Source organism: Cariama cristata, unplaced genomic scaffold, assembly GCF_000690535.1.
Source record: "Cariama cristata isolate BGI_N322 unplaced genomic scaffold, ASM69053v1 scaffold397, whole genome shotgun sequence".
Lineage (NCBI taxonomy): Eukaryota > Metazoa > Chordata > Aves > Cariamiformes > Cariamidae > Cariama > Cariama cristata.
In genome coordinates this window covers 76,636-102,811 of record NW_009625866.1, presented here as the reverse complement: position 1 = coordinate 102,811, position 26,176 = coordinate 76,636, and the positions used below count along the sequence as shown (strand labels likewise).

Here is a 26,176-nt window from a genome sequence, read left to right as displayed (position 1 = left end):
GTTTGACACTTGTAAAATACAGTCCCCTCCTCTGTTTTCAATCCATTACATATGCTTTTCAACAGCAAGTTTCACCATATTAAAATGAATTGATTTTGATAACATTATAGAAATAAGCAAGCTATTACTTTTGAACATATTATAGCAAATAAATAGCCTACATGAAAAAGCAGTAATTTCACCATAAAGTTCTAGCGACATTGAAAATAAACCATCCGGGTTCCCTCACTTGGATTATGACAGGACCCACAATTCTAAAGGAATTAAAATATCGTTATGTATAGATGGATGCATGTTACTTCATGTGTAAATCTAAATGATTTCAAATATCTGAAATACAGTAAAACACAAATAACATTCCTTTGCATAACCAAATTGAATCACTCCCTAAGAACGGATCTCTCCAACGTGAGATTGCATTACCACACAGCAGCCTGCTTCCACGCTTCCACACTCTTCTACAGCTGCGGTGTAGCTGCGAGTATCACCAGACTCAGCTTCCCTTCCACAAGTGTATGGGTAAGGAGAAGATGAAGCACGTAAAACGCACTCGTGAAAAATCAGTTCATCTAAATCAAACGCATAGCAGTAAATGGTGGCAGAGAACAGCTTCACCGTTTCGGAGAATCCACTGTGTGTTCATAAAGAGTATATAGCTGTACAGTATATTACCTCCCACTGCTTCTTACATATTGTCTTATGTGAAAGTGTGCCAAACTGAAGATTAAAAATCCTGTTTCAGTCTATCACTTCCCCAACTTAATCATCTGTAAATCTTCTGTACCAAGCATTTAAAATCACTGGTATATAACATTCAGCCAAGGTAATATCAAAATATATTTTATTCTGGACCTCTTTCAGATCTGATTCAAATTACAGTTGTCAAAGCAATACAATGCAAAGGGAAACTGCAACAGAAAATGTGCCTAGAAGGGATATAAGGGCCTTGGGGACAAATCATTGTGATGTAGAACCAAAATACATCATAAAGTGTAATTAACATGGTCCAGGACAGTATAGAACATCTATATCAGTCTTCTTTAGACAATAATCATGAAAACTGAACAATAAAAGTCCTTTAAACAAGTACAAAAAACTGTCATGGGCTGGTTTACACTTTTACAACAGTTGTAATTTAACTGGATAACTGAAGAAATGATGCAGACATTTTAATCCAGTGCTATAGGTAGGCTCACAGAATTAGACCCAAAGGATTTGTAACTCCAAATGAAACCATTACAACTACAATGTCAATGTCAGGAGAGAGAGAAAATTACTTCTGTATTCTAGAATTACTGTTCTGCACACTGCAGTCTGTTGAGGACAAGATTGCAAAGTACACTGGACTAGCAACAACATGCAGACTGTTTTCCTGTACTTACCCACAAATGTCAAAAAACATTATGAAGTAAAAATGAATGATTATTTTTTTTAAAAAAAGAAAACAAAAACATGCCTCAAGTTATTGTCAAGCTTCAAACTTAAAGGCAGAGAAAGCGAATTATGTACTCAAAACTACTGATCTGAAGCACTATTAACACTAAATCTGCAATCTGCAAGAAACAGCAGATTTTCCTGGTTCGTCTGCCTTCCATCAGACTGACAGTGAAGACAGTCACACTTTCACAGAATGTGGAATTTCAGAGCTTTCTCTAGAGGGAGAAGTGAAGACTGCTCCACGGCTCTCTCCCTATGGAAAATGTCAGGGATCTTGATGGAGATTTACTGCTGTCTCCCGAAGCCATATTTGCTTCTAACATGCCACAATGTTGCTTCTGCTTTCTTCAGACTTCTGGAGAGTGTGAAACGATCCCACTGGGGAACGGCTCTACAGGACTTTGTGAAGGGAGAAGCTATCGCGCTTGTCAATGAAAAAGGAACACCGTGCTAAATCCAGCAGGCCCTGCTCTGGCAAAACCCCCACGGAAGCCAAGGGGAGCCTTGGCTCGAGCGGGACGTGGCTCTTTTCACCTACACGGTACGCTGTGCAGTGTTACACAGACCCAACGCCTCCAATGTTTATTCTGGCAAGGTTTTCTCATGAAGTGAAAGACAATGGGATTTCTGGTTAAGTAAAGATTGGAAAAAATCAGGTCCCAAGGCTCCTCTTCGCTAAACAGACAAAAACATACAACCTTTTATTTACAAGCTGAAAAACCCAGTTTGCAATTTTAACGAAATTCCTTCATTCAGCAGAACTAAACGTATCAGCTGCTAAGATTGCTTTGTAGGCAAACTGGCACAACCGCCCTATGCCACCTACTATTCTTCCTAAACACAAAGAACATTTCAAAGGTACAATGTCCCATTAAATACCCTAGCATGAGGTAAGCAGTGTAAGGAAAAAGGAGTGCTTAAAATGAAAGTTAATTAAAATTGGTAGAAATCTTTGGCCTTTCTCTCAAGATGCATTAAAGTGTCATGAAATCAAGAAACATGCTTCAAAATGCCATGTCATTCCGACTCTGGTAACTATTACCTCCCTCCACCCAACCCAGAAAAAGAGGCACTTTTAGTGTTTCATATAAGATTTCCAATCATCTAGTAGACACGCTAAATAACCCTGCACAATTGTAGTCCCAGAATAAACTGAGTTTATCAACATTACAAAGAGTCTAAAAAAGCTTTTATAAGGTCCTAGATATTCTCTTAACTACACTAAAAAGTCCACTGGTTGGGAATCTTTACATCAATTTAAAAATGCAGAAAAAGGTAAAGTAAAAATAGAAAAAGAGGAACTCTACAGAAACCTGGACCTAATTATGCAGAAATGAGAAATGGGATTCTGAGATGGATGCATAGAAAGACAGCAAACTCAAGAGCAGTTCATTTCTTAATCCATCACTGATTCTGAGCCCAGTTTTTCCCCTTCCTTTTATCCTCTGTTTGGATATTTGCCCATTAATGTGTTGAACTTGAAAAAAATAAGAACTGTAATGTATGCAAAGGCCTATGCACACATTTGCCTTCACACTTGGAAAACAGGCGCAACAGAATTACTTGGTATGTAAGACTAAGCATGTGCATACGTTTATACAAAGTTAGGGTCTTACTGACATTTGGTATACTCAATTTAAAGGAAAAATTTGGATAGTCTACCTCACTATTGAATACGAGGTCTTTGTGCTATAAAAGATAATAATTAATGTCATGGTTCTCTTTTTTTTTTTTCTTTTTGCTTCACATAATCACAGAACCTAGCACACCTTGCATGCATGCATTTAACAGTGTATAAAACGAGAGGCGAGAAGAGGTGTGAGCAGGAGCAGCACTGTGGCATGCTAGTAAAGGACAACAATAAAATATCTATTGGCCAGATCTTTTGCTAGTGGCAACTGGCATCATTCCACTACAGTGGGGCACTGTTGATTAACACCAGGTTGGGGGTCTCAGCCTGCACATCCAGAGCACTCAGGGCAACAGATCTGACATTTCTGCTGGACTGTGCTTCAAGCACCTGAAAACCCCGGACCTGTGATACCGAAGCTCTGTTTCATCTATTTCTGAATATGTGATACTATGCTTAAGCAACTAGAATTACAACCAAAACAGCTGATGATTGAGAAAGAGGAAAATGGCAATACCCTAAAACATGGCTGTGTGATTTTGCAGCTATGTCACAGAATTCCACCACAATTGTTTAAATTGGCTGAAAGAATCATCCAATAACTTTTATGAAAATGAATAAACTGTCCATATTAAAATACAAAAGTACTATCAAGAATCACTTCTGACTTTCAGATTTAAATTCAGTGCAATTGACAAATGCATTACTAAATGAAAAATGCAGCTTAAACATACTCAAAACATTTGTGTCTATTCCTGGGAGCACAGTTTAAAATTATTGCACAGAATTTTTTTTTTTTAATTTTTTTTTTTTCTTTTTCATTAAATGACAGAGGTCAGCCACAGTCATGGACCTCCAGCAATAAAAGCAATATTTCAAGTGCCAGACACTCAATATATTAGGTTTCCTACATATTGTAACTCGCAGGGTAATTGCTCTAAACATTTGTAACATGTTCCAAGACCCTAAAAATAGCTGGCACCAAACCACCGCAGATGACTGTCTTTATGGATATGACTTTTTGTTGGTTTTAAATGCTGTGTATGATAGTATTATAAGCCTGGGGTATATATAAAGAATGTACTGTTGACTTCTCTTTACCACTGGCAAATTGCTACTCTACCTTAGCCAAACTCAGACTTGCTTCAAGTCGTGTTTATTCCATGGAAATAGCAGAAATCAATGCCTGAAGAACAATGGTTAAAATGTCAAAGCTGCATTATCTCAATTAAATCAATTTATATCTAACTTGAAGGGAAAAAAAACCCAAACAACAACAAAAAAAAAGAGGTTAGAGACTAGCAATCATAAGCCACAAAATTATTTGTGATTGAAATAGTGTTATAAAACTGATAACTTTGCAAAGCTCTGTAATATAAACCATTCCTTAAGTAAAACGCCTGTGACATAAATTTGACAACCTCTCTTTTTATAAATTTACACTCTTGGAATCTTATGCAAGACATGATGCAACCTTTTTGACTACACATACGCGTAAACACAACTTCATGCTAGCATTTACAAATAAAATCACTATCAGTATACTTTTAATCACATGAGCAGAAAAAGGTTTGCCATATACATCTGTCATTGTAAGAAAAATACTTGATATGATATTGTAAACAGAGTAAAAGACACTATATAGTAGTGATTATTAAAAAAATAGCAGCTTACATCTACCCTATATTTGGAAAAAAATGTAGTCACAAGATACAATAAACTGCAGGACTGGAGCAGCAGGGGAATTAGTGCAAGTATTCATCTTTTGAATAAGCTGAATCACTGCTATTAAAATAAACTTGAAGCAAGTCCTCTGTTCATTTTTTTTTTTTTAAATCTAAGGTAGTAAACATTTTGCCTCTTAATGGCAGTGTTATCAAATATATGCCAAAGATTTTATTTTAACAAAGAAAAATTACATGAGATACTTTTAATACTGGAGTTTGGTTACAATTATACATCTAAGCTCCTACAAATAATGATGGGCATCTCTCAAAGAAGCTGTGGCATGAACCCTTGTCCAGAAAGATCTTAACCTCTTAGAAACAATCCCCCAGCTATACTTTGCTCCTTTTCATAATAGTGCACAATTTAACCATATTTTAGCTATGGTCTTAAAGCAACAGAAGATGCATTTTTTTTCTCTTTTTTGTCCTTTTTTTTTTTTTTTTTTGCATCCCTGTATTTTTCTTTTCTGTATTTTTGTGCCCTTCTATTCTTAGGTTTGGCAGAATTATGTCCCAAATGAGAAACTACTGCATTTCAGCCATGTCACCAGAAAATAAAACATAGCATTATACCCATTACTGTCATATTTCGTAGACGAGCAGTACGTGAAATATCACGCCTCAAAGAAGGATTTGTTTTTCTTCTCTCTCCATAATCCCTTTTCCACCCTCCCTCTGTTCACAAAATTGTGCTCTGGGAGCCACAAAATGTACCAAACATTATCAGGTTCAATCTACCTCTTCAAAGAATGCATTAAAATATGTTTCAAAGAAACATTTTTTTTTCCCAAGGTGAAAAAAATATAAACAAGAAACTAATTCACTCCCTTACTTCATGCATCCGTAAACTTAACCAAAACAAAACAGAAAACCCAATGTTTAAAAGCAAAGAAAAAAACTACTGCTGCAGATTTCTGTAAGTCCATTTTCTCTGTACACACAAACTGCTCAACTACTGAGAAGGAAAACAAAAATACCCCACAATCCATTGTCATAATGGATTTAAAGGGGGGAAGGGGTAATGAAGGCTGCCATTAGTATCTTCTGAATTTGGTATGTATACGGGTCTGCTCTTGTATATGGTATATTTCTCTCTCTCTCTCTCTCTCTTCTGTTTTTCATATCCAAAACCTTTAAACGTTATTTTGGGGCACAGCAGATTCCAGCACTTGGTGAACAGGATTCACAAGCTGTGACAAAACTCTGTCATCCTCTTCAGGGTGTAATTTTTTTTTTTTCCTCTTTTTTATATACAGTATATGTATATATTTCTTTTATGTTTGGCTGTAGTGGACTGGCCATGGTTCAATTGGGACTATAGCAGTACATGGGTCAGGGACAGTCATTTTGGCTATGTACACATTCATAGTCGGTCCATGGCTTCCAACTAGTAGCGCTATTTCCGTAGGTCTAATACACAAACCTGCAAGAAAAAAAAAAATGCATATACAGAAGTTGCTCATTGCACAATATTACACATTTATACAATTCTGTGTGAAGTATCTGAGCAAAACCTATGAAACAGGTTGTGTAAGCTTAATCTTCTATCTATTAACAATAGATGGGGGGGGACGGGTGGGGAAATCACCAGCAGAGCACTTTGTTTATGAGCACCCAGCCAGATCCAGGTGCTAAAGGTACTGCTGCCTAATGTATTGCTATCAGAACATTAACAACATCTTAGGTAAGCTATTTGCCTGTTATTTAACATTATGAGGCTGAGTACTTACTTGAATCTAGGTTATAAAAATATAGTAAAATGAAACAAAAAATATGTGGGCAAATACTGGAATTGATCAGAGTAATTCTAAAAAAACCCAGAAGTTAACAGTATACAAATTCCAGTTTTAGTCTTCTTAAAATCTTCACTAAGTAGTGCTTCTAGTTCTGTCAGATACAGAAATCTACTAGTAAAATATAATCATATTTGACCAATCAAAATTAATTGTCTAGAATTTAGTCTACCTAAAATTCAGAACTTCCTATTTTCTGTTCTGAACTCTAACAAAGCAAACTTGCTTACCAGCATGGAGCACACAGGACAGGAGAACACTTTGGCACCTGTGTTAAGATTCTTCCTGAGACCCCAGACTACAAAGCTACCAGGATTGCTTTTTGCTGACATTTGTTACTTTAAGCTACAGCACTTCAAAATACAATTCCTTTATCACTCTTATTTTATTCTAATTTTGCTTTTCCTTGGGCTCTCTTCTCGTTTCTTCCAAAACCATGGCAAATGATTGGCAAGCAAAAAACCAAGTATCATACTCGTTACAAAGAAGTGCATGTTAGTATTTTACTGCAGTACTTTGCAGGACAACGTCAGAAGAGCTACAACACACCACTATGAGATGATAGGGGCTGCATTCATGATTAGTTAAACATAGGATTTTTTCCCCTGCTTCTTCTAAGCAAAGTAAGCAAGCAGACTGGTACTAACACACAGCTCCTCTCATTTTTAGGAACTTTTTAATTATGAACATTCAGAAATTTGTACTTTGTTTTGCTGTACTTCCTGTTGAATGCAATGCAGGACATATTAGTATAACACATAATAGGAGTGAAATATCACCCACACTGAACATTTTCAGTCAAAAAGGGCAGAGAGGCAAAAATGAACTTGTTTCCAGACTATAATGAGAAGACCAGCCACAATGAACACATTTCCATGGTAAGTCCCAGCAGGGACAGAGAATCTAAATCAGAGGCATCTTCACTTTCTGAGATTTTTGGAGGATTTAGAACAGTAACGCATCAAGCTGGAATAAAGACATTCTCCTTACAACACTACAGCATCCCTATAGGTGAAAGTCTACAAGTGAGCTGGCTGTATTCAACCTCCAGCTACAGAATTTTGTCTCCATTGTTAGTCAAAAGATTTCCAGAAGATGCTTGTTGTTAGAATGCCAACCAAGTCAAGCAGCACTTACTGAACCATCTGAAGCACTTGCTCCAACTTTGTCTCCTGCTGCATTCCAGCAAACCTCAAAAATCCCTCCTGTTCCCCGATAACTGTGAACTAGGGCACCTGTCTGAAAAGGGACAAAACATGTAATTAATGTAACAAAATCCAAGTGAACAAGTAACATTTGTACAACATGTAAAACTTCCCCACTGCTTTTATAAGCTGAAATTCTCAGAGAAAATGGCCCAGATGAGACTCGTGGACAATCTCAGCACTGTGTTAAAGGGCATGACAAACACAATTATCACATCTTGATCTCTTGTGTTTGACACGCAAAACTAGGGATGGTCACGACTACTTCTAATTAATTTTTGAAAGGCTCATTTTAGTAATGTCCAATTCCCAGTAGCCAGAGATCACATCTTGCTTAACAACAAGGTCTTTAGACTTTTACTCATAATCAGCCCATTTTTGCCAGAAATACAAAACAAGTTATATGGTCCTTTCTTAGAAAGTGACGTAGAAACATTTTGTCGTCATTGTTTTCTCTCACTTTACATTCTCTCGTTTTTCAGTGAAATTCAATGAAATAGCTATCAGATTTGTATGTCTACATCCAGTCATCATTTTTCATATCAAACCTGTTTTATCAGGAGTTTAAAGTTTAGAGTTAACAAAGACAATTTTTGGATGCAACATGGTATCGGAGACATTTTGTTGAATGTGTTTTGTTAGTGGTGGTTTTTTGGTTGGGTTTTTTTGGTTGTGGGTTTTTTTTTTCCTGTTGTTTTTTTTTGCTAAGTGAAGACAATGTAAAGACAATTATTACTTCAACAGAGGTAATCTTAGAACAAAGAGAAAGCAAATCAGTGTGTTAGGAATGGCAAAGCTCTTTGTGGCCAAAACATGACAGAGCAACAAAGGTTGGAACGGTGCTGATGCAAATGACCAAAACACAAACTTCTAAACAGACAGAAGAGCTATACCTGTGTATTCCAGATGTGTACACATTTATCAAAGGAGCCACTGGCCAGGTACCTGCCATCAGGACTGAAAGCTACACTGTACACAGGTTCTTGATGTTTTGTCAGAGTATGAATACAAATTCCTCTGTCTACATCCCATAACCTAACAGTAGAATCAAAGGATGCACTGTCAAGGAAAAAAACACAGATTAATTACATCTCAATTTGATGTATTTTTGTTACTAATACAAACACAATATGATCAAGTATCCTACATGCTTCAAAACATTCTGTGAACCTACTTATATAAAGAGTGAAGTAAAAATAACATTTAACAGGCATTGAAAAACAGGATTAAATAGTACCTTGCTAACATAAGATTGGCATTTGGATTATTTGTTCCTGGTCCTGTAGGACTCCATTTGATAGTATAAATTTCTTTGTTGTGTGCTTGTAAATCATGGACACAACTGTCTTGTTTCATACTCCAGATCTGTGATAAAAACAGAAGAAAACACAAAGACATTTAGCATAATACTGCACTAAAATACATTTTACATCTTTCTTTTTTATCATTTGCAGCCTGACTGCTACCTTTCAGGCCACTCAAAATATATGCTATGACTGCTGGGTTTCTAGAGTAATTCTGACAAGTATTATTCCAGTACACTCCATTCTTTGAGTTATAAAGTACCTGATGGGGTTAATGAGTAATAAAGGTACTGTCTATAGAAACCAATATGCATGTGTTAACTACAAGCCCCTTGAAAAGTGCAGGGATGAGAACAGATGCTAAGATGAGAAGAGCAATATGTATATGTTCACGTCTTGAGTTGACAAAAATATCACAGTCCTATTTTTACATGAATTTTTTGCTACACAGACTGAGTGAAATGAAGGGATAGTAGAGAAATTTTCTGTTTTCATACAAAGCCATAGATGCATACGGCAAAACCATTATGGCATTTCCCTGGCTTATTAGGATTTGCATTACCAGGTGTTTGTTCAGTACTTCACACAGTTCCTTAGGACTCCAACTCTTGCATGATAACCTTCAACAAACAAAATAACTTTATTCTATTAAGAGTTTGCATTGCTACTACAGAAGGGATCTGGGAAGGCTCTTATAACTATGGTGGCCAATCATCTGAATGCTTTTTTAATGATATCTGTTTCAGTAGTGGTTTTAGCTCATCTTTTGTTAGAAAAGTGAACAGGAGCATGTTTAAGCCTAACTGTATTTAAGATGCGATTGAGGTGTATGTTTAGATGAATGACGCTCTTAAGCACTGGTGCCTCACTGAAGGTGAAATTGATTTTCAATGTGCAAACAGAATTAAAATTGTATTTCCAGTTTAAATTGATGTGATCAAAATCTCGCTTCTCTTCCCAAAACTAGTATAGATGAAAAGAGTCTACATTAGCTACCCTAGAGAACATCAAGTTGGCATCACAAGAGACATAAATAAATAAATAGATCACTAGGCATCTTCCATATGCTTCAAAACCTGACACCCATGCCTACTGCCATTGAAAAGTAAGTGATCCACAAGCAATTACTCTTCCAGTTAACCCTGAACAAAACAACAAAAATTCTTTCCAGGCTGGGCTGAATTCAGAATGGGAACCAAGAAGTTAATTGCCTGAACTGCCTGAGCCCACGAATGGTGACATGTTCCCAGCTGTCACCTCTCTACTCACCCAGAGGCAGCAACAACAGCTTGAGCTCTAGATTAGAATTCATCTCACCTGAGTTTCAGCTGTCTATTAAACATCTAGTTGAACTGGCTATTTTGACTCCATCCATTGCCAATAGAGAACAACCAATGCTCTCAGGGGCTTACTCATCACACTTGACTTAGACACTTAACTTAAGAAAGGATAAATTGCTCTTTAGTGGTGCTAGACACTCTGTTGACTAAAGAAGTCTAGACATCTAGCTTTAGACTGGAGGCTTAATGCTTAAATGTCTGTATTTAGATAAGGTCATTTCCATTGCAAGAGCCTGACTGTGTGCCAGCAAAGGAGAGGATATCTGGCTACTCATTCAGCCATTCTCTGTCTCCGATTAAACAACGGTGAGATAGGTGGAAATAACTGTCCCAAGGTCTACTAGTAGGACAGCACTGTCAACATAAAAAAACCCATATTCTGAAACTCTACCAAACATAGTGCTAAAACACCCACTAAATATAAAGCAGTATGGGAGTAATGGAAAAGCATCTGTACCATGGAAACAGCATAGGCCTGTCAGGCGTGAATGACCTCATTTCATCTAGTGTATCTAACCTGGTAGTATTTTTGTATGGATCTCTAGTGCACCTTGAAGTCATATGTGTAAGCTACAGTATCGTCTGCGTTCTTGCCCCGGTTCTACAAGAAAGCACGTTGCTATGAATTATTTGGAGAAAAAGTGTAGGTAAAACTGAAAACTGTAGAATGACTTCAGATCAATTGGAAAAACCAAGCTGTACAGAGTCTCTTAAGAAACAGTGTACCAAAGATTTTAACTAGAAAGAAGGAGAAAACAGAAGAAAACCAGAAAAGGAGCTAGTCACCCATTCTTGTACGTGTTACACGACATGCATTCCAACTCTTCCTTTTAACCAAATGTAACCATCAAGCGTGACAGTTTAATGATTAATGATGACCTGACTCTGTAAACAGCTAAAAGCACCTAATAAATCATGTTCCAAGTCTCAGGGTGGCAGTCTGTAACAAGTTCTCTGGACCAAAGCTTGGCTCTGATTAACAAGGATTTGCTAGGATTGCCTAATCTTGTTATATTAAAAGAGAACAAATATTAAACAACGCAGCAAGTACAGCGATACTGCTGGATTGCCTGAACTAATGGTGTGCATTCCAGAGTCCTACAAAGACAAGAGCCAGTACCAGAACTCCCGTTACCTTTAGAGTCATATCATCAGAGCAGGATGCCAGAAGATTACCAGTTGGATCCCATTTGATTGCGTTTACTTCATTCTAAAATTGAACAGTGAGAGTAAGTTGGAGTCTTCACTTCCATTACAAATGACAGCTTACAAAAGATAAAGTTGGACAGCAGTTATAAGTATTTGTACAATTGTCAGTATTTCAACATTTAATTTTCATTCCTAGCTTTGCCTTCAATAACAAAAAATTTTTGCTACCTGTTCAACACATTTTCCCATGAATGTTCTCACACATTTTGCTATGCCATCCTGGCATTTGTAAAAAAAGCTGCATGTGGGAATGAGAATTGTACTAGTAATGACAAAGACTACAGTTACCATATGACCTTAACTACAACTACCTGAATATGTATATCTATTGCCTGTTTCCAAAGACCACCCATTACCCAAGTGCTGTATACTGGCAAGTATACTGGTCCCCCAATCTCTCATTAATAAAAATATCGTATAGCAATCCCCAATTTTCCTGTACTTACTGTGTGACCCTGGAAGGTTTTGATGGGTCGATCTTGTCCTAGTTTACAGACGTGAATACACATGTCCGTACTGCAAGAGGCAAATGTGTTGTTACTCTGCCAATCAACATCTAATGCTGGTGCTAAAAGAAAAAGAAAAATATTTAAAATTACGGCATGTATTCTGCAGGAGTTTGATTTACAAAATTAGCATGCACCACCTTAGAACAAATGCCAACAGGAAGCAACCATTAATTTTACAGCAGTTCCAAAGATAATCAAACACTATGAACAGTGAGAAATGCAGCCAAAACTAGTCTTACACTAAGAAATTAAACAAAATTTAATAGAAGTCGTTAAAACATGGAACGTATCTGAAATGAAACAGTTATACAGAAGACAGTGCAGCAGGACAATAAGCTGTAGTTAAGTCATCTACAAATAAATCTCAAGAGTCACCACAAGGAACAGGTTCCCACAACTTAACACATCATCATGCATGAACTCAACTCCACTAACAGTCCATGTTTGTGCTGATAGATGGCAGTCAGTGAAAGGTAATAATTTATTTCCTTTCCTAATTCCAGCATTATAAGGTGTGGTAACTTGAAGCTTAATCATGGGTGACATATTCCACTCGATCTAGCCAAGATATTTATGGCAGATAGCACACAGAATTGCTTGGAGTAAATCAAGAATTGATGCTTTTGATTGTTGTCATGCCACTGAAAACATAGCGCGAGTGGAATAAAAAGTGGAAGTGAGATACATTTCTTAAAGGCCCTTCAATGACATGTTCGTCATCCTTTCTATTCTATTTTCCAGCTGATTCTGGCAGGCTTGCACACCATGCAGCCCACAAGGCAATTTGCCTGACCTCCTGAGAGGCTGCACTCTCATCCCAGCTGGCCAGTGAATAGCCTTTCAGCTGGTTTGTGGCCAAACAAATTGGGGACAGCACAGCAGGCAGCACAGAACAATAGGATGTGGAGCTGGGATTACTGTAGCAGGAAGATGACAAATGTAGTCTTTAGCTGATAAATACAAAATCCTTCATGGCCCACCCACTTGATTTGTCTGCCACTGTACTACAGAAAGTCAGTAATATTTGGATTATCTCTTATGACTTTCATAGAATTGCAATAAAATTGTGAGTTATAAAGTTATAAAATCAGAACAATTCTATCTTTGTTTGCATTCTCAAAATTCATGAGACTAAGAATATGGGACTCGGTATCCAAAATCTGCTTGTAAGATTTTAAAATGGTGTAAATAAGCACCATAAACTTCAGATTTTTTAATTTATTTTAATAAATAACACTTTTTTCATCTTTTCAGATGCCAATCCTGAATGATCAAAATCAAGACTTACCAGAATGAAAAGGAAATTGCTGCTTGGCTTCACCAGTATGGGCATCCCAAATAATTGTTGTCTGTATTAAACAGATAAATAAACAATAAACAAGCTTGTACAAATTGCTAATTTCCCCACAACTATTACCATTCACATGTATCAGATTACCTAGCCTACCGCCCCACTGCCCAAACCTGGTCCCGATTATATATTTCTAGCATTTTACCCAGTACTAAAGGAAGTGGTAGTAGATGTCCAGACAACAGTAGAAAACCTTAATATGTTGCAGTATTAGAAAGGTGTTTAATCACAACATTTTGGAGTCTGGAGAGATGAAGAGGGTTGTGGGGTTTTTTTTATAAACAAAAGTTAAATAGATTTATCTCTTTAGTCCTATTTATATTCTTGTAATCCACTCCACACACCTATTTTAATTTCAAATACTTGTACATTCAAATTGCAATTTCAAATACTCATTAGTCCCTAAGGAGATCTTCATATAAACAATCAGTCTCATGCTTAAGAATCTGAAATATTTGATTTAATGGTGTAATTTTGTTCTGAGTTGTTCTCTGCCAATACTTCTGATATCCTTTTGATGAAAGAAATCTTATATGACAAAATTAGTATTTTATAATCTCTGTATTATATGCCAATATTCCTGGTCTACCTCAATAATCAATGAAAATTTTGACACTGAATTCAGTGAAAGCACGAACTGACCGCACAAGTTATTTATGGTAAAGCAGCATAAGGTTGGGTAAATCTTTCTGCCAATGCAGAATATTTTTCAAAGCATAATCTCAGTTGCTTTGTCCAAAGAGTATTACTGACTGCAACAAGGCTTCTATCTCCTCCAGAACAGTTTTCTGCAAATTAAAGCTGTACCTCTACAAAGATTTAAAAACTGACATATGCCATCACAGTTGCCAAAAGAAGAAACCCATCCTTTGAGATGGGTTCCATGCTTTGAGACATTTACTCTTCCTTTCTTTGTGCCAGCACAAGCATTTTAAAACTGGGCACTCAAGCAAACCAGGTTAAATGCATGCAGGAAAAAAATAATAAATAAATGAGAAAAATCTACTACTTCACAGTGACGATGCCAGTTTTAAGTATTGTTGGTCTGTGGTCTCACTGAGCTTGCAGTTTGCCAGTCTCACAAAGAGAAAGCCTGTGTTTATTCCTGCACCTTGAATCAGTTACAGAGGAAAAACTAAACTCTTCTTACTCTTTGAATAGTCTATTCTATTCCTTGAATTCATCTTAAGTCTATTCTTCATCACTATGTGCCCTTCCTACCATTCATAAAAATCTCTCATGCTAACAACAGCTTTGAATTTAAAGACCTTGTGAGTCTCCAAGTTTGTTTAGAGATGTGAAATAAAGCACAGTTGAACAATGAGCTTCGTGGCATTACACTATCGGCACCTCCCCAGTCAGATATATTGACTTTCTTATGTTCCAGTTCTAATCTTTTAAATCATTCTCAGCCTTGACTGATATCCAAATCAGCCTGAACCTATTCCTCCAGTACAATTTTCTTCTGAGGCTTTGCATAAAGTGCTTCACTAAATTTTAGATGATTCGGCTTTACAAAGGTTTAATGTTCCTGCGTTCAATGCGCTTACTTTCCAACTTATGCTAACCTAATTAGGAAGAGATCCAGGGACACTGAAATCTAATAAATTAAAATATCTCAACAAACTACTATAAAACACAAGGAAACATAACTAGCATAACATGTTCTTTGTAAGTACATATTTACATCCCATGCCTTTAGTTTTAATTACTTACTTTCTACAGCTTTGCTATTATATGCTTACAATTAGATTATAACGGTGAAGGAAAGAATTTTAATTTTACCAAAGATTATCTCACCTTGTCCACTCCTGCACTTAAAATGAAGTTTCCTTTCTTGTTCCATTTTAACGCAAATATAGGACCTTTATGTTGCCCTAAGGTGCTGGCAAGATTACCTGAAAATTTATATTGATATGAATACATTAAAAAAGATAAAAAACTATGCTGTGAGCCACAACACAGGAAAATATACTGGAAATCAAAAGCATTTCACTTACCATCTTTAGTCCATATCCTTGCAAAGCCATCGTAAGACCCAGTTGCTAGAAGTGTACCTTCACTCTGCCAGCAAAAAGGTTATTTATTTATTTTTACTGTATAAATCAAAGCTAAAAAGCACAAAGCAAATTTCAGGTAGAATACATCTGCATAAGACTTATGATATTTATTCCATTGACTACAACTTACTAAAAAGAAGTCCCTGAAGTACAATGCAAGAAATTACAATGCAGAAATATTTCAGGAGCCGTGGCAGGGGATGCACAGTTGCCGTCACTTAAAATTTGACTATGCAAAACTATAGGTACAGTCTTGTCAGAGTATTTTGAGCACTGACATTTGTACTTACATTCCAATCCAGTGACGTCACATCTTTGTTGCTGGGTACATCCTGCCCTCCTTCTCGTATACAGTGTCGAAGTACCAGCTGCGTAGAGCCGCTCGTGCTATTTTCACTGAGGTTCCATATCCGTGCTGTTGAATCTCCAGATCTGCAAAACAATTAATGAGACCATAACTCCTTCTCCCAATTAATTCCATTTGAAAAAGGTATTCCTTTCAAAACAGCAAAACGTTGTGGCATTTGATGTAGAGGGCATAGGGGCAGGTATTATTTTAACTTGTTACCATTAACATACAGAAGCATGCCAATAAGCATTGTATTACGTACACACATGGTTAATGCACATACCCTGAGGCCAAAAGGTCACTAACGGGATTCCAGGCACAGATGAATACTTCAGATTCATGGCCACGAAGCACCACTGCCTTGTTGGGAGGGATTTCAACATCTCCATCTACTTCCATCATATCTGTGTGATTATCTGCATTATGGGAAACAACAGTAGAGAGAGGTGGATTTTAATATTTGGGGACAATAGATTGTAACTACTGTATGGTTCATATTACTCTGGGATGAGCATAACAATTAATTCACAATTTAGGTGGATCAAAATTTGACAAAGCTGTTAGTGTTCCTTTATTTTTCCAGTTCCAAGATATGAAATACTATAAACAGATGGGGAGTTTCAAAAATGTGAGAAAGCTCTTAGCCCTTCTAAACCTCAGCATCCAAATGGATTTAAATTTTGAAACTTCAAAATAGAGGTCAAAAGTTAATTTTTCACTATGCTACAAATTAAACACTGGTGTTAAAAGTACTCACAGTTTTTCAGGCATGATACCGTACTGTACAATATGCTACTATTCTATCTTGTGCTTTAAAAATACATTTATGACACATTCGTTTTCAAAAATCTCTCTTTCCACCAACTGCAGTCAAACAGGTTTTAAATCTACATCTTAGACATTTCATTTACAAAATGGCTTTAATTAATATAATAACATTTGGTGATACGGTAAACTGATAGCAGGGCTTTTAAAACTGCATTGGCAATTACCGTGGAATTGTGGCAATACGTAGCTTTCTGTGTGCAAGTGATGTTGAATCCATATTGTTCTGTAAAACATACTGGGGGTAATTCAACTGACAAAACACTTTCCTGGGCAGCTACCATCAATCATTTTCTATTATTAAAAATAAATTCACACTGAGTGTAAATGCAGAATATAAAAAATGCTGAACAGTTCACCTGCTCTGTATTTATTCAGTGTGGTTAAACAAAACGTTTCACATCTACTGCTTAATTTAACATTAAAGGTTTCTGTCACCATTTGTATGTGTGGGAAAACAGAAAAGGCTATTAGAACATGCATATTTTTAAGAAAGAGCACCATATAAAATGTTGCTTCAATTAAAGAGAATCAACGCCAGTATAATTTGGTGTACCAGCCAGTAGGGGTTGCTGGTATATCACATTTAACAGTGGCTGAGATCTGAAGTTTACACTAGCTCTATCCAGTTCATAGTTAACAAGTAAATATTCTTCAGAGATTTTTGAATAAAAGTATCAAAGTAGACAGCTTATTTAAGTCAAAGATTTTATTTCTACTTTATTTATCATGTATAATAATGAAAAAAGTAGTAAAATCCAGCTGTAAAATGCAAAACTTGTACATGGTTTGATATGAATATTCTCTCAAAACTGTCTTTTCTTCAGGTGCTTTTACAGCAAGAGCTGTAACTCCCCCTCTCAAATGTGTAATTCGGACTTCCAGACACTGTTTTCAAAAATCACATTTTAATGTCTAACCTGAACTTTTCTATACTAAGCCTGACTGTAAGATACCTTCCTTTGACCAGTGGTAACAAATAAAACTCACTTGTTTCACCAATCACAACTAAAATTAATAAATCAAACCTGCAAGCAGTTGCATCGAATAATTCTGAATAGCAAATCATGAAAATTGACACTGATAAAGGAGACAAATGACATAGGATTTGTCTCAGCAACATGATGACTTCAGCATGACATGGAAGTATGTCCTACAGATAGCCAGTTACAGCTCTTCAATTCATGGAGTTAGCAGAACCTATCAAAAGTAGTTTGCAGAGCTTCACAAGCAATGCTCAGTGTTAACCAGCTGTGGATTAGCAGACTCCTCTCCTTATTCTTTGTACAGGGCCAAAGCTGAGGAGATGCAAGATTTAAAGAATTGTCTCTGATTTTTTTCCTCTTTATGCAAGAGCACTCAGAAGGTCCTGTGGAAAACCTTCAGACGACAGGAAAGGAGCAGTACTGGAAGTCAGACTGATCAATGGAATATTGTGAATTAATGAATTCAGAAGTTTGCATCTTCTCCTGCCATTCCAAATATCGAACTGGGGACGGTCAATCATTTGTCAAAGTATCACCTATGATGAAGGTATTCTCTGCAAGCTGAAGGGTTACTACTACCTCTACACATTTACCTCATTGTCTACGAGCTCGTACTATGATAAATGACAAGGAAATGACGTTAACATAGGTTAAGGTCATTTCTGTCTCAACTTACTTGCTATAGTATGTGCTCCATTCTCTTCTCCATTTGCAGTATTTTCTCCATTTTTCGCTGATCCCTGTTGGTTAGTCGCGGCTGCAGCCGCAGCAGCTGCTGCCTGCTGTTGTGCAAGTTTATCTCTGTAGGCCTGTTGTCTTGTCTGTACCACATCAGGCATTACTGCATCTATCAGTGAGAGAGACTCTATCGGCCTACCATCAAACAAGGTACCATCCTAAATTACAGCAGAGGGAGAAAACAAAAAAAGACAACACCAAGTACAAATTAACATTATGGGCAAAAATTCCAAGGAAAGCTAAAGCAAAATTTTTTATTTAATATAATAAAACAGTTCCAGCACCATTTGTAAACTGATAGTTCATCATAGCTGTGGTTAGGATTAGAATTTTGTCTAAAGTTAAGTGGCCACCATTACTATGCAAAAAAAGCCACCACAGGCCTCTGGCAGAGCTTCGGGAATCAAAAGTTATATGCTTTGAGTTTGCTAAATCGTCTGCTAAAGCAAAAAATTCTGCAAGCTATCTATGAATATGATTTCAAACATGAGTGGCTGCAACAAAATCTAATGGTTTGTTTGAAGAGCTGCAAACATCGCAAGTCGGGTCACTGGCTTGTGAAGTTATTTTATCTTATTAGACTAATACTTTCCATAAACATATTATCCCAAGAGTTGACTAGTTTTCTTCCTTTTTTTTAAACAGTACTGGCATGTTTTCAAACAACAAGGAAGAATTTCATCCTGAAATGGACAAGACCCAGTTAAAAATACCCTTATAAATAACGCTAGAGCTTTGTAAGGATCTTTTTTTAGGAGTTAGAAGGATTCCTTGCAATAAATATAGGGTCTCCTTCTTTTATTCCAATTATTTGCTTTATTATTGTGACGCTTCCTAAGGGAAAAGATTTGCTTCACTGGGACTATGAAAACTACACATAAACAGCAGACATAAAGAAGACTGGAAAGAGAGCAGAATTAGTGAAAAAAACCCAGTTTCCTTCTGTAATGTAACTGACATGTACAAAGGCTGTTAACCTTCCAGGCATAAATGAGAATGGAAATCGAGGGCAAGTATCTGCAGCACCAGGCAGGAAGATACATAGCTTTCTGTACTGCTGGAATAACCATTTAAACATCAAATTTAATAGATCCTGCTCAAGATGAATTAGTCAGCAGAGGCAAAAAGCAAACTGGCATATACCTTCATCCTTCCTGCCACAAATTGAAACCCTCTCTCTATTTGGAAAGCTTGCCTTTAGGCTCTCATTACTTCATTATAACAACATATCACCCAAATGAGACCTGCATAGTATTCTCCCACCTCCCTAGTGCAAGTCTACAAAAACAAAAATTAAGAGGTTACTTGTCTCAATGATTATCTTATCGCACTTGTCTGGATTTACTACAACATTATATTAGGGTAAAAACTCTACAGACAACGGACCTTTAAGCAATGAGCCAGAACACCATGCCTGGTGTTGTGTGGCTGCACTGGGCAGAACCCCTACCCAGTTATGTCACTCCATTCTGGTTCCACCACTGGAGTCATGGTGAACACCAGCAGTAAGGAATCTGAAGTAAAAGTAAATAAATAGGATACAAGAAAGTTAAGAAAAAATACTAACATTCAAACTTACTGCAAGCAAGGACATAATGCTCCTGCAGGGAAAGCCTCCTTACCTCATTAATACTGACTTCTGCCTCTACATACTGCAGACCTTTCTGGATGATGGAAATCAAAGCAGCTGGTGGCACCAGAGCACCATTTATATTAGACTGGCTGATATGGCTCTCTATACCAAAGGTAAATGCTGAATGGGAAAACCCTAAAGACAAGGCAAAGACATTAGAATTGATTTACAGATAGACAATGCTATGTGCCATACCACTGGAGGATCTTCTGTTTACAAACCTAAGCAAATTATACAAAGTTATGGCATGCTTATGAACTATAAAAAAACTTGTCAAAACACCTCTGTTGTTTCCCTCATGCGTTTCTAGTTTAAATGTACAAAAAGAGAAAAACAAAGTTTATATATAAACACAACAACGATTAATTACAGTATCATTGGCAAAACATCTGTGCATGAGTAAATACAAAAATACAAAATAGACAATTTGCAATAGCATTTACATATATTTATATATTCTCAAACTATATATATGTGTTGTATCATAAATAGTATTTAATAAAGCATATATCTCCAAGACACCAAGACTCACTTATTTTTACTCACTGATTTGTTACCCGTGAAAGTGACATGGATCTGTATGTAGAACAGTATTCAATTCACGGTATAGTGCTGTCATAATTGCGTATGTTTTGGCACTTAGAACTACATCAGTATTGTGCACTGATCAAGAAGTAGCAAGCATGTTATGGTGCAGCACTGGTAGTTGCTTGCTATCTATTTGATCACCCTGAGAAGGCAAATTTAACCTAGAGGAAAACAGTTGTTTTTAGCAAATTAACTTACTGTCACAGAATTTTTTCTTAAACTTTTTCCACCCCCCACACACACTGTCAGGTAACTAAGAAGCTGCCTGCAAACTTTCAAATGAAGATAAAGCAATTCTGTAAGTTTGGCTTCTGTGACAAAAGCAATCTGCAACTGGAATAAGAACATATAATAGTTTCCAGTAAATTCAGGTGGAACAACAAGTTTCTGCTTTCTTCTGACAAGCAGAGACTGAAAAACTCTGCCATCCACCATTGCTTCTGGTGCTTCTTTGTCTCAATTTGAGAAATTCATTCATGAGCAGTGGACGTAAGCAGTGGGCAGATGTTGCATCTGTCAAAAGCATTTTCAAGAAGTGTGAAGCTACTCATCAGCAACCACTAAACAAAACTAAGAATCAGTGGATGTTGAAACAGCAAGGTAATGTACACATTAAAGTGATCCCTTACACTGGTACCTTAAGATTGGAGTTTATTTTTGCTTTAATATGCAGACTTCTTTTATGTATTGCTAAGATCATATTCCCTCTTGCCAGCTGACAATCATCACTTGTTCACTTACTGGGGGCATGCCCTGATCTCCAGTCAAATTTACCTCTTCTAAATGTAGGCTGCTTTAAGCAATCAGTATCATAGCTGTGAGTAAAAGATAACGTTGTCTCTTACATAGCTTTAAGAACAATCTCCACCACAAAACACCCTGCAGCCATATAGCTGCATCTAGAAACCCAAACATGCAACACAAACTCAAACCGCTGATCCAGCTGGGTTTGGGAAGTATTAAAATTAACTGTCCAAGGGAACACTACTGCATTCTTGCTTGTATTTACAGACACAGTCAGTTTGGATAAATACCACAGGAAAAAAAGTTTCTTTTCAAGTTTGACAACATTCAGCTGTCTTTTGCTCTTACTCCTAAGAAGCAGGAGGCTTTGGCTAGCCTGTCACCAAAGCACAAAATCCTCCAAGAAAGTGTTCTGCAGGGAGGGAGGCTTTTGAGAACCCAAGAGTTATTCCTGTATAAAACCTGTTAATCAGTAGATTCAAACGATCCAAGTCATATGGTCACAGTTGCCACTTCTTCCTTTGAAACATAGCAACATCTGCCCTCCCACAGTCACATTCAGGCAAGGAATTTGGCCATGCAAGACCAGCTCGAAGGAGCACCGGCACTCCAAGACAGAATAGGAAAAACCAGTATTTTGGTGGTCATCCCTTTTTCTTCTTCAAGTAGCCCCAAAGAAAATGGTGCAAAGTGTCACAGTCACTCTGTAGATAAGTGATCTCCAGGAAAATGCATTTCTAGCAATCAAATGAGTCCTTAGTTGGTTGACTGCCATCTGAACACTCCAAATGACTAAATCTGATTAAGTTACAGAAGGTAACTTGGCAGGAATTCATTCTCTTGTTGAGAAGAAACACCAAGAAACAGTTCAGACAAAAGCACATGCCTACTGGCAAAATAATTATAGGAGTCTGCGTTTGCTAAAGGTAGTTGCAGATGAATACCAAATAAATTATGCACTGTTTAACAACCAGAATTGTAAAAACTCACCTGACTCTTGCAAGTATCTATATACCAGGAAGTTAACCTCATCACTGCTTATACTCATCTTTATTCCCAGTTAAACCATGAGGTCACAACAAAGGACACAACCCTGAAAATAAAAAAGTAGGTGAATTAAATATTTTTAGTACCTAATACGTATTTCTCAACAAATGCTATATTTATTAAGTAAGTACTCCCTGGCAGTATAGACAATGGTTTTATTTTATAATGCAAATAAGTCTACTGCAGTCATTAAAAAAATAATTTGTCTCACCACAACATAAAGGTCAGTAAATTAAATATTGAAGGGCTGGATTCTCAAATGATGCAAATTGGTATGGACCAGGGAACTATGCCGCTTAATACGAGTACTAGAAAGGCCTCATTTCACAGGTTTTTAAAAAATAATCAAGTGAGTTTCATCTAATCAACATTATTGCTATGGAACAAATTTTTCAAAATGCAGATTTCTCTCTGCCTGGCTAACAAAGACTGAGAACTTGGTTTCATGTTGGTATCCAGGCAAGTCCTCACTTTTACTTTCTACTCTACTTCAATTTTCAGGTATTCCTGCTCTAGTAAAAAGGTGCAGTATGGGCTACAATACTGCATCTGTTCAAAGAAAGCTCAGCTATTTCCACTAAAAATTAGAAAACATCTCAGCCATACCTTATGCTTTGCAAAATGAATTCTTGAAATTAGAGACAAACTTTAAACAGACCACTTTCAGTAACACTTCTCTAGGCTTTCAATCAATGCTTTAAAAATACTGATCAATACATATACACAATTTTTCCTTGATTTTATTAATGGTAAATATTTAGCAAGACAAATAACGTATCAAACTATACATACTTTTGATGACAAATTTTGAAAATATGAAGCAACAAGAGTCTTTAAAATACAAAGATGAAGAGACAGAATACAGTATTTTTTCCTAACTTTAAGTCTCATTTTTAAGAACATTGTCATGACTCCTGAATGTTTGAAAATCCTGATCTTTCCATGACATCTAGTAGATGGGTAAAACCATCAGCTTCCAGAACATAGTATGAAATAAAGTCCATCTCCTGTTCCTAGTATCCACCCAGCACTTTTCATCAGCAGACATTCAAATTTTTTTACCCAGCCACTCACCATCACTGTTTTCTTCTATGGAACTGGTGTCTGAGAAGGTAAGTGACTTTCCTACTGTTATTTGACAGTCTGACCTGGATCTGACATTAAAAAAGACAGACTAGAGAATAGGTTTTCTTGTACTGTTCAAAATACAGAGTTCTTGCTACATGGCTGCCTGGTCAGGCCATTCGCCACTGTTGCTCTACATGGGAGAGCAGTCAACACAGCAGTAACAACAAGGTTATGATCGGCATTATAAGGCTGCCATACACATTCTTTCTAGGCATCTTTCCTTGGGAAATCTTGCTAGGAAAACAGGAGCAAATGATCACACTCTCTTTCTTATCATCTAACTTTTGAATTTTACCAGTCAATTGCAACCAAATCTGACAGTGGGAAGAGCTCTCCAAGATGTGACTTTCCTACAAGTCACAGAATCACAGAATTGATTAGGTTGGAAGAGACTTCTGGGATCATCGGGTCCAACCTTTTCCCTAACACTGCCATGTCAGCTAGACCATGGCACTAAGCGCCACATCTAGTCTTTTCTTAAACACCTCCAGGGATGGTGACTCCACCACCTCCCTGGGCAGCCCATTCCACTGCCTAACAAACCCTTCTGTGAAGAAAGGCCTCCTCATTTCTAGCCTGAACAGTTTCCTGGTGCAATTTCAGACTATGTCCCATAAAGTTGTAGAAGAAAGACCCAATTAAACTTCTCAAGAAGAGGAGAGGCTACAAGATGAACGCAGACATCAAAAGCAGTGTGTTTGCCGAAAACCACACATGAACCCTGGCGAGTCAATGAGCACATGGACATCCCCAAACCCAGCCCAGCCGCATGGCCGCCCACCCAGTTAATAGCTGGGGTAGGAGGGAGGGGAGCGTGCACTGCCCACTTGGTTTGGAGAGGGCACAGGAAAAAATGACACAGTCCAAGAGCTGCACAGGGAGGGTTCAGACTCAGCTGCGGCCAGTGGGACACAAAGTGGGAGAGCTGGGTTTATTCTGCATGGGAAACAGGGGGCTGTACACGATGCTGGACACGTTCACAGAAACCCAGATCTCATGCTTATAGAGCAGGTCGAGCACACTGCTCTGCCAAAGGGGGGAATATGGTTTTAATTTCTTAAGGAAATAAACAAAAATGCAGAGCTACTTAAATCCTTCTCATTTCTAAAGGAAAAAATAATCACTCCAGTACAGTAACTTCTAGCTAGTGTAACACAACTTGCAAAGGCAGGCACATCGATATTAACCCTACTCCACCCATCCAGAGCCCCCAGCGATGCCTGATGTACAAGGTATACCTGACAGATTACAATATACTTTGAGGCCCCATTTATTGAGCAGTGTGTGAAATTAATGTCATTTTTAGCCTTTTCATGCATTACCAAGCAACTCTACCATGTGCAGGACCAAACACTAACTTCATTCAGCTATGTTTTGTTGTCATACCTGGCACAAATCACCTCTATTTAAGACCCCTTGTTACAGAGAAGTTCTATAGGAAGAGGAACAATATCCTCCTTCAGAGAAAAAAAAAGTAATTAAAAAGACTCACAAAGAAGCCTTTTTACATTACACACACAAACGGTAGTATTTGTTTCACGGATCTGTTACTGATCTTTAAAATCTCGCTGCATCATCCAAAAAGACAGATCAAAATGCAGAAATCACATGCAAGTGCTATTTGCTACATAGAGACGACCTGCACTGTTAATGTAAAGAAGGCTCTCCACTCAAAGCAGAACTGTGGAGATGCCACATAAATTCACTTGTTAGGTAGCTGGATAACTAAAGGAAAAAAAAACCACAACTACAGTTTGCTTGCCTATCAAAAGCGTTATTCACCCTGCCCAAGTTAAACATTTTTCAAAGCTGGTTCAAAGTGTTTCCCATAAGACACACTGGTAAGGCAAGGAGTACTGCCACATGCTGTCCTGCCCGCCTAGCAAGAGGTGGCAGTGCAACGCTGGCTTTGGTACCCTAACAACTAGAAAAACACAGAAATGTGTTCAATAAATGCACAGCTTGCCTGGTGAGGGCATGAAACTCAAAAGGTTGCAAAAGATTCCCTTTTTTTTTTACCAAGATATTGCTTCATCCATATTCTTTTTTTTGGTGCTTATTTGAATTTTCTGAAAACTCCTTTCTGTATTTAACCCCCCAGGACAGGCCCAGTCACTCAGCCAGGGCCCTGGAGACAACCATCACCTGGCTATCGCACACCCAAGGGAAGTGAGGAATTGTGAGAAGAACAAGCAACACCAAATCACCTGCCTTCTCATCCCAAAAGCAAACTATCACATCAAAGAGAAAATACAGCAGGCAGAAGTACGGACAGGTGACAGGAGACAATAATTATTTCCCTTTAACAAATTTTGAATTGATATTGGGCTTGATTCTGGTTGCTGGGTTAATGCTGCCAACCTTTGAAAACTAGGGGCAAAGCCAACCATCCCCCAGCAAAGGGCTCTGCAGCGTGGCCACCTCCACCCTCAGGAGCAGACTTTGCAGACAGCTGAAGCAGCAGCTCAGAGCTGTATGAACCCCATCGCACGAGATGGGGAAGCTGCTGCTGTTTCCACCCCTAGGAAGTGCAATGCCTCCCTCCTCCTTGCTCATAGCTTTCTGGGAAGGAA

At 37.5% G+C, this 26,176-nt stretch overlaps 1 protein-coding gene across 1 annotated transcript in view; it reads right to left on the bottom strand.

Annotated features, from left to right (window-relative positions):
* Positions 1–5,203: 5,203 nt before the first annotated feature.
* The window catches only part of TBL1XR1 (transducin (beta)-like 1 X-linked receptor 1), a 62,108-nt gene continuing 41,135 nt past the window's right edge, over positions 5,204–26,176 (bottom strand). The window contains exons 2-15 of the mRNA XM_009703757.1: positions 22,419–22,521; positions 20,086–20,231; positions 18,402–18,621; positions 16,198–16,330; positions 15,856–15,997; positions 15,506–15,569; positions 15,306–15,403; positions 13,443–13,503; positions 12,092–12,213; positions 11,572–11,646; positions 9,030–9,157; positions 8,686–8,851; positions 7,725–7,826; positions 5,204–6,217 (exon numbers count right to left, since the gene is read on the bottom strand). Of these exons, the coding sequence (XP_009702059.1) occupies positions 6,191–6,217; positions 7,725–7,826; positions 8,686–8,851; positions 9,030–9,157; positions 11,572–11,646; positions 12,092–12,213; positions 13,443–13,503; positions 15,306–15,403; positions 15,506–15,569; positions 15,856–15,997; positions 16,198–16,330; positions 18,402–18,621; positions 20,086–20,231; positions 22,419–22,476 (1,542 nt within the window). The 5' untranslated portion in view covers positions 22,477–22,521 and the 3' untranslated portion in view covers positions 5,204–6,190. The remainder of the gene's footprint in view (positions 6,218–7,724; positions 7,827–8,685; positions 8,852–9,029; positions 9,158–11,571; positions 11,647–12,091; positions 12,214–13,442; positions 13,504–15,305; positions 15,404–15,505; positions 15,570–15,855; positions 15,998–16,197; positions 16,331–18,401; positions 18,622–20,085; positions 20,232–22,418; positions 22,522–26,176) is intronic.